The sequence below is a fragment of the Octopus bimaculoides genome, chromosome 1, assembly GCF_001194135.2.
Source record: "Octopus bimaculoides isolate UCB-OBI-ISO-001 chromosome 1, ASM119413v2, whole genome shotgun sequence".
NCBI classification, from domain to species: domain Eukaryota; kingdom Metazoa; phylum Mollusca; class Cephalopoda; order Octopoda; family Octopodidae; genus Octopus; species Octopus bimaculoides.
The window spans coordinates 158,463,070-158,472,812 of NC_068981.1; the positions used below are offsets into that span (position 1 = coordinate 158,463,070).

Below are 9,743 nucleotides of genomic sequence, written 5' to 3' on the forward strand. Positions count from 1 at the left end.
GGGGGGGGGGAATACAGACGCAGAAACATGTACACACACACACACACACACACACACATATATATATATATACATATATATATATATACATATATATATATATATATACGACGGGCTTTTTTCAGTTTCCGTCTACCAAATCCTCTTGCAAGGCTTTGGTCGGCCCGAGGCTATAGTAGAAGACACTTGCCCATGGCATGCAAACATATGATATATATATATGTTTGTGTGTGTGTGTGTGTGTGTGTGTGTGTGTGTGTGTGTGTGTGGTAAAGTATATTTGCCAACGCAACGTGATAGTCCTACGTAGGATGATGTTACTACTTTTTAGCCCCAGGTAAACATCTTTTCCAGCTGACTACCGATACATGATCTGTGTCCGTAAACTGTGAGCAAGGGACCCTACTGCTCCCTTTCTAGCCGTAGCGATACCTATATATATATAGATAGATAGATAGATAGATAGATAGATAGATAGATAGACAGATAGATAGATAGATATGTGTGTGTATATGATATACAGGGCGCAAGAGGTATTTGAAGACATATTTGGTAATACAATGAAACTACTCTAATCTGGCAAAAGCCAAATGTATTCGAATAAAAATTTGTGCACATGTTCTAGATAAACTTTCTTATTATTTCATTAATCTTCCCCGCAGCTTCGATGACTGTTTCTACACGAAACGTCATAAATTCACCCCTCCCAACGGTACATAAACTTACTTCATATTATAAAGTTTTGGTGTGAATTGAATTATCATATTCCTATTGTATGGAGTTTTAACACTCGTTTACTCTTTTACTTGTTTCAGTCATTTGACTGCGGCCATGCTGGAGCACCGCCTTTAGTCAAGCAAATCGACCCCAGGACTTATTCTTTGTAAGCCTAGTACTTATTGTATCGGTCCGTTTTGCCGAACCGCTAAGTTACGGGGACGTAAACACACCACTATCGGTTGTCAAGCGATGTTGGGGGGACAAACACAGACGCACAAACATATACACACACATACATATACAAATCTCACAAGGCTTTGGTCGACCCGAAGCTATAGTAGAAGACACTTGCCCAAGGTGCCACACAGTGGGAATGAACCCGGAACCACGTGGTTGGTAAGCAAGCTACTTACCACACAGCCTCACCTGCGCCTACACGAACAAAATATGTTTCTTAAACAGGGTAAATGCTTCTTATTTAACGATTTTAATATGGTACAAATGTAACTTCTCAGCGCCTTTCACGAATTCCACTCCGTAGCTAGTATTCGGTCCTGACGTCAATTCTTTTTCCGTCCATATTTATCATGTAACCATTGATCATCGGTTGTTCAATGTGAGCGTTAACAGTATAGGTTTCACCAGTTTGGGATTGCTTGAAAAAGTTATGGGCACTGTCCTTCGTCCTCTAACTGACATGTAAAACTAAATTAACGCAGCGCCACCTTGTAGTTCTTACTGCTCAACTAACTTTGTGCCGTCTATTTCCCAAGGGAAAGGATTGACGTTACGCTATATCTCTTTATGATATTCTGCTCTAAAGATGGCAGGCTTTTTTCTTTTATAGAAAACCAAATTATTGTCAACGAATGAGCGTCATCGTGATCGCTCAACCTGCTAGAAAGGATAACTAAATCGCCCTCAAATCATAGTTGATTTTTTAAAACTTAATTTTCACGTTGGATTATGGAATATTTAATACACTACGTCCGAAAGTAAAAAAAAAAGTTAGTTCTTTTGTTGAAAAAAGTCTGCCTAATCAGGCTGACTTGTTCATAAGTCTGTTTAATCAAGGGTAAACAACAAGAATAACAACAGCAGCAGCAGCAGCAACAAGAACAAGAACAACAACAATCTATTATCTCCGTAATTGATCAATGATAACCTATCCAGTTCACTATTGTTCAATTCAATTCATTATTATTGTTTACAATAAGAACGGAAATGCTATTGTTGTTCTTGATGATGATGATGATGATGATAATAATATATGATATTTAATCGCTGTCGGTGAGAGAAAGATTAGATATAGTAACGGTGGGGAATTCGATTTATCTCATAAACCACCCAGGAAGAATATTCATTCATCGTAAAAGAATAGTGAACAATAATAGGAGGATTTAACGAATCAATATTTACATGCCAAAAGTGGGGAAGATAAGGTCATGTGAAATTGAAATTAATGCTTGGTGAAAGTTAATAATAATAATAATAATAATAATAATAATAATAATAATAATAATAATAATAACAACAATAATAATAATAATAATAATAATAATAATAATAATAATAATAATAATAATAATAATAATGATAATAACAATAATAATAATGATAATAATAATAATAATAATAATAATTATTATTATTATTATTATTATTATTATTATTATTATTATTATTATTATTATTATTATTATTATTATAAAAATCCTTTCTGCTATAGGCATAAGGCCTGAAATCTAATGGGGAGGGGCCTAGTCGATTACATCGACTCCAGTGAAACACTGGTACTTGATTTATTGACTCCGAAAGAATGAAAGCCAAGGTCAACCTCGGCGGAATTTTAACTCAGAACGTAGCGACGGGTGAAATACCGCTAAGCATTTCGTTCAGCGTGCTAACAATTTCTCCGGCTCGCCGTCTTAATAATAATAATTATTATTATTTCTTTTATTAAAATAATTATTTCTTTTAATAATAATAATAATAATAATAATAATAATAATAATAATAATAATAATAGGTAAGTGAATGTGAGAGCCTTGCACAAAAAGAATATAAGCGCCACCACGATAAAATGTGTGTGTATCTTCATTGCCGTAAATAACAATATGAAGTAACAGAGAACTAGTATGAGCATGTACCAAGAAGAGTTATGCAGGAGGATGGAAAAGTAACGCTACTCTGGGACTATGATTTTCAGACGGATCGTGTAATCGAACACCATCGGCCGGATATTGTCATATTGAGTAAGAGAGACAAATACTGTCAGATCATTGATGTAGCCATACCAAATGACATGAATGTTGTGAGGTTGAAAAAATCGCCAAGTACTCCGAATTAAAAGTGGAATGCGAGAGAGTAATGTAAAAGTGATACCAGTGGTGATCGGAGCGTTGAGCTCAATCCCTTTTAAACTTCAAGACTTCTTAAGGCAACTGGAAATCCCATGCAAGATTGATGTCTTACAAAATGCAGCCTTACTGGGCACAGCGCACATCTTAAGGAAAGTATTATCAACAACTATAACGTTTTTAAAGTGGGAAATACGAAGGTTGCAGTTAATGAGGAGAGTAGATGTGAAACCGATAGTAATTGGTGCACTTGGAAGTATCAGCACTCAGCACCATCGTCCATTTTCTCTTGATAAAGGGATTTTAACTCCGAAATACTGAAATATAAGGTAAAAGTGTAAGCTATTCTTTTGTTTGTTCTGTCCCTATTTTCACGCCTTTGCTTCTAATGTGCATTTCACGCCTTTCTAAATCAATTTTAACAATTTTAATTCTGTCTCACAATATTATATAAAATCTACGCCACTCTAATAACCCTGTTTTCCCACCAGAATGTATACCAGGAAGAAAATGTGGGAACCACCATGTCATACCATAAAACATTTCCTCGGCGTCCTACCAACTTAATCCACCTGCCGCCACTTAATCTCCCGAAGGTAAGACGTTTATTTAATTTTTTTCCAGCAACTACATAAATAACAGTAGCAACAAGAACAACAACTGCTTTTGCTGCAATATCTTCAACTACTATTGTTTCTGTCGATTGAACTGGAAGCACCAATTTATAATTGTTATAACTGATCTTTCACTTGTGCAAAAAAAAAACAACATATTCAAAGTGAACCTTATATAATCGATTAAGTCGATCTTCATCATTACCCCTTTTCAAAGTGAAATAATAAAAATAGTGCTTTTAGTGAAATTAATTTTATCGGCGATTTCTAATATAGGTACCAGGCTACACATTTTGAGTGGTGAACATTTTTTGATTTTACATTATTTTCATTGGCCGCAGAAAGATGGAAAATAAGTTGATTCTAGCGAAATCTGAACACAGAAAACAAAAAGGTGTAACTAAATACCACAAGGCATTTTCCCTACCCCTATATCGATACCACCAGCTCCACAGCAATAATTTAAAACATAGCACAAGGTCAAAAATTTGGTCAGAGGGTACCAGTAAATTACAATAATTGCAGTTGTTGACCGGAGGTTTCTTTTTTTCGATCCTGGAGGGATGGAAGGTAAAGTTGACCTTAGTAGGATTTGAACTTGTAACGTAAAGTCTCGGAACTATCACAAAGTATTTTATCTGACCATCTAACGTTTCTACAAAAATAATGATTTCTTTGATTTGCCTCAAAAGCGATTGGCAAAGAAGACATTGTCAAAAACAGAATACAGTAAAGCAGTGAGTGTTTACGCAAAATCGATTATGAAAAATAAAAGGCATGAGAACATAAGCATGCAAAACGCAGGGAATGAGATATTTCGGTGGGACACAACCTCGGGATAATTAAAGGACTTCACTAAGCAAGCTTTACCTATGATTACCAAGGGTAAGTGTTCTCTCTCAGCTGTGTCTTCCTGCCTACTGTCGCATGCTAAGATTAGATCCACTCACTTGAACCATTCTCGACACTCACGCCAGCTTTTCATGAAACTCACTGGAGGGCAGTACCTTCCTTTCAATCCCACCTTGTGTCTGAAGAGGTAAATATCTGTTTTCATTCTTTTCAGTTTTGTCCACCCAGCAATCTTTTCACCACGGTTTCCAAACAGAAGACTACCTAACCTTCCTGGTCAAAGGGAGAAGGAGGGGAGATCCTAATAATGAACTCATCTGAAAGCTTGAGCTATGCGGCTCTCGGTTGTTCAGCATAACTTCAAAAGTGTTTTTACATCGTGATTGATTTACCTACGCTTTGGCGAGTTTCGGAGAGGTTACATAACCGCAAAGAAAGACAAACAAGCCCTATGTTGTCTTAAGTACTTGACAAAGAAAAATAAAACGTATTAGTCATCAGCTAATATCATGTTTCTCACATCCTATTAAATATTCAATTTTATAAATTTTCCTCTATTGAATATGCTTTTATCCACCTAATTATTTGTACGTAACTTAGGAATCGTGGGAACTATATAATTAATAATTTTGTTAAGAACAATGAGTCTTTTCTTCAGTTTCCATAAGCAATAAAATAAAATACTTTCATGTAGTTACTTGATTGGATGTCTGGTAGTTAAGCTAACCGTATAATTTGTACGTCATATAAGTCAGGTAGCCATATGATTGGATGTCAGACAGTTTAACATGTTACATAATTGGATGTCAAACAGCTGAATGACCTAGTTGATTGAACTTAGCGTTTGACGACATAAGTTGGGGTTTAGTAAACATATCAAGCTTTTATTAATTCAGATCTATACGAACAGTCGATATTTCACCATCTTATATTGCAAATAATGCAGACTGGTAAACAGCAAGACTAGGTCATTTACGTCGTCTAGGTTATTGTTACACTGTTCCAGGATTAAAATCTTATAGTTGACATCTTGCTTCTCAAATGTCAGGCAGCAGTATCATTCCCCTTCCCTTTATTAAAGGAAAATTATCGTGAAATGACAGAATCAAGAACTTAATATCTTATACGAGCAAGTCATTAATGGATTATAGCTTTAATGATTTATAAATGTGACCGGTGAAATCTAGTAATTCTTCCGATCACGACCAAAGAAAGATTTACATTTCAGACTGCAAACCAATTTTTCATCATTACTGCTGCTTATAACGGTGATTCTTTCCACCATGTGATATTTATTTACTGTTTGATGGCCTGATCCATTGTGAGTTATGTGTCTTGTCTAAAGAAACACGGTAGAAGAAACTCTCTCGACCACCTGAAGGGTTGTCTGATATCTAATTGGCTCAAACTATTTGCTATGCATATCAATAGTAACATCAGAGTGAAGAAGTGTCAATCGTTAACATTTCTTTCTTCTTAACAAAAAAAACGTTTAAGCCTAACAACCCCAAGTACTTCAGTCTAACAATAAAATACCCTTAAGCATAAAAACAAAAATCCTTTAAGAGTATTAGAGCAAACACGCTTAAGCTTAATTTTAAAATGGAACTCATTATATGACGATAATGCAATCTTATATTGTTTCAGAATGCTCTTAGTGAAAAACCGAAAATCTTAGAACGAGGTTCATTTACCCAAGCAGCTCCAGTCAAAGAACAAAAGGAACACCGCAGAGTGAGCGATGCTATTGCTAACAACTACAGTCCCAGAGCGAGTCACTTGACCACATCTTTAATCTATGAAACGACAAAATACGGTAAGAACAAACAGTCAAATGTAATGCTTTGTAGTAGAAAATTTTCTAGAAAAAATATGCAAATATAAACCAGTAGATATCGGTTTACATTTCAGTTTTGTATTAAACTATCAAATACATTTGATTATAAAAATGTCAAATAAATTTCAGGATGTATTAAAACGTAGAAAGAAATTGAAATTTACTTTTGGACAATCAAATTACGTATCTATCCAATTTGTCTGATAGGATAGAAACAATTTAACGATATGTGTATACAATATCACTAACATACAATCAGATGTATTATATCATGACACAATATACAAAAAAGTGATACATCGGTATCACACGGTGAGCTGGCAGAAACGATAGCACGCCGAGTGAAATGCTTAGCGCTATTTTGTCTGTCTTTACGTTCTGAGTTCAAATTCCGCCGAGATCGACTTTGCCTTTCATCCTTCCGCGGTCGATAAATTAAGCACCAGTTGCGTACTGGGATCGATTTAATCGGCTGGCCCCCTCCCCCAAAATTTCGGGCCTTTTGGTAGAAAAGTTAAATGACCTAGTTGATTGAACTTAGCGTTTGACGACATAAGTTGGGGTTTGTAAACATATCAAGCTTTTATTAATTCAGATCTATACGAACAGTCGATATTTCACCATCTTATATTACGAATAATGCAGACTGGCAGACAGCAGTAACATTCTTCTTCCCTTTGTTAGAGTACCACATACAGTAGCACCTCGGTTTTCGAACAACTATGATCACGAATAAATCGTGATTTATCTCCTGTCTTTCTCATATTCATCCAATAGAGTAGTACCACGGTTTACGAACGCCTCTGTTCACGAATAAATCAAGATACATTTGCTCTAATGATCGGTTCTTTCTTTTTCTCGATATTTTTAGGTTTTACTCTTGAAGAAATGCATGTGTTTTGTCCGCGAGCCCAATTTGAGAAAACAGCCATTGTGACAACTGATCAAAAATATCCGTAAGAACTATTCCTATCTGAAAGAACGGGATAATGGTCAAATCTTGTTTTCAATAACCATCATAATAAGTATTGATTTCATTTGACTAATCTCTATATTTTGGGAGAAAGGGGATGTTTCGTTTAATCTGAGGAGGTGAGGAAATGGTCATAAATATGTGGTAGGGAGATGCAGATCCAAGAGCAGAAAAGATTTAATGGGTGACACATAGTAAATATACTGAGAAATAGTGAGGTCGATATACAAATCGACATTGATGGGTAACGTTCAGCTTACGGGATCAGAGGAGGAGAAACTATTTTAGCAGTGGTAGAAGATAAGGAAGAAGCACCAGCTTATCTGTGGACTGGTGAGTGTATTAGGTTTAATGATGCATTTCTATTAATTTGCTCGATGGACTCGCTTTGAAATAAATATTGGTTGTGGTTAGAGGGCGTTTAACTGTAGCTGTTACATCTTCCAAGTCATGAGTAATGTTCTAATGTTGATTTTCCTGTACTTTATAGGGGCTAAGCAAGTTCAAGGTAAAGTATATTTTGGTTTTGAAGAAAAACTTTTGCCTTTGAGCTCAGTTTCGTGAAATATTATTTGAAGTGCAGTCGCCATAAAAGAGTATCATAAATTGTGAATCCAAATATATTTAGCAAAAATCAGCTGTAAGAATTACAACTGTATGATGCAAATGCCTTTGCCAAAAGTTAAGCGATATATACGAAGGTAAATATGTATTAAACCGATTCACAGGCTACAACGTTTTCTTTATGAAGCTTAAGATAGCTGAATGTATTGAGTTTAGTATAAACCTCCTTGTAAGCCAAAACTATTATGACCTTCAGTGAAGACATAAAACGTTACAGTATTTTTAATTTATATGATATCATTGTGTTCAATAATTTCAAAAATGTTGAAGTTGGTGAAAGTATTTTTAAAAGAAATGAACAATGATGATAGTTCATCATCCAAGAGAATGCCTTGGATAAATAATTGTCCGATCTTCAGTTAAACCAAACTTTGAGAAAAATTTTTACTTGCTTTGTCCTAAACCTAAGAAATTAACCAAATAGTCAATACTATCTGTACAGTTACTTATCAGAAATGTAACGACAAATCTTTGTCTTACAAAATGTTTAACTCCCGCTACATGATAATGTAAGTAGTATTAACGCAGAAGAGAAGGTCAGCGTAACTATGTTGAATGTAGGGAACAAATTCGTGCAGAGCTTTGTTGCAGGTGTATTGTATTTTAATAAACAATTTTGTGAAATTTTCGAAAATATCGCTTCCAAGCCAACGGAATATCTTTACCAATTGTTATTTAAAAAATGTTAAGATAAAAATAAATCTTACATTAGTTACCTAGAATCAACTCTTCTTGTTAGTATACATCGAAACCAAATATGATCCTCCACAAATCCAACTTTCATCTATAGTTTAAATTCACTATCTGAAGATTCAATACACTAAAATTATCTTTTGAGTAATTTTGTTCTAAACTTGCTTTTTTCCGTCTCTCTTTTATATATTCATTTTTGAGCATACTCAATACAGACCTCCTTTGCCACACTGTGTCAACATGTATAAAATGTATCTTGCCATATTTGATTTTTAACGATTTCTGCTAGAGGAAAATATTGGAATGTAAACCATTGCATTGTTTTTGGCTATATTTCTGTCATTTTTTCCAGGCTTTCAAATATAGTCAGAACACCTTCGGAATTGTCACACGAGGGAAAATATTTAACTAAATCTACTCATGTATCAGAATTCCACAGCATTCCATCAACTATCCAAAGTACGCCACCTGGCAAAGTGGGTAAGCATTCTGAGGTTTCTAACGTCATGGATGATATAAATACGGAAGTGGGCTGAAAAGTTCACAGGCTAGCTATGATGGAGTGATCCTAGAGCTTATAAATAACTGCATTGTTTCTTTCCAGGTAAAGTGATATCTGACTGTTCAAAGAAGACCTCAAAAGTAACTAGTAGCAACTTCTCTTCAAAATGAACAGAATTTGGAATCATAATGTTATGAAGTACCTGCAGAGAAAAGTTTTAGTCCCAAGGACATTCCGACTGACATCGTTACTACATTAGGGAACGACGCTCCATCTTTATCAACAGTGCAAAAGTAGGCAACTGAATTTTGGAGGGGAATGGAGAGTTGTACTTCTATTCGTCTTCTTCACTCATTCTACCCTTAAATTCTCCTCGCATTATGATGTGAGCTGCTGGATGCCAATCTCTCCATCCTGAAGACGGGAGCCAGCTTTGCGTTAATGTTTATATGTATCTACTGTTAGATGCATATTCTTGTAAATTTCTCCTGTTATATATAAATATCTATATGCATATGCACTAATGTTCATTTTCTGAATATTGTAAGTTCTCTCTCTCTCTCTCTCT

At 35.1% G+C, this 9,743-nt stretch overlaps 1 protein-coding gene across 1 annotated transcript in view; it reads left to right on the top strand.

Moving 5' to 3' along the window:
- LOC106881001 (dynein axonemal heavy chain 3) overlaps window positions 1-9,743 on the top strand; it is a 174,058-nt gene that overhangs the window by 23,038 nt on the left and 141,277 nt on the right. Inside the window, exons 2-5 of the mRNA XM_052972117.1 lie at window positions 3,572-3,676; window positions 6,194-6,362; window positions 7,255-7,339; window positions 9,026-9,153. Of these exons, the coding sequence (XP_052828077.1) occupies window positions 3,572-3,676; window positions 6,194-6,362; window positions 7,255-7,339; window positions 9,026-9,153 (487 nt within the window). The remainder of the gene's footprint in view (window positions 1-3,571; window positions 3,677-6,193; window positions 6,363-7,254; window positions 7,340-9,025; window positions 9,154-9,743) is intronic.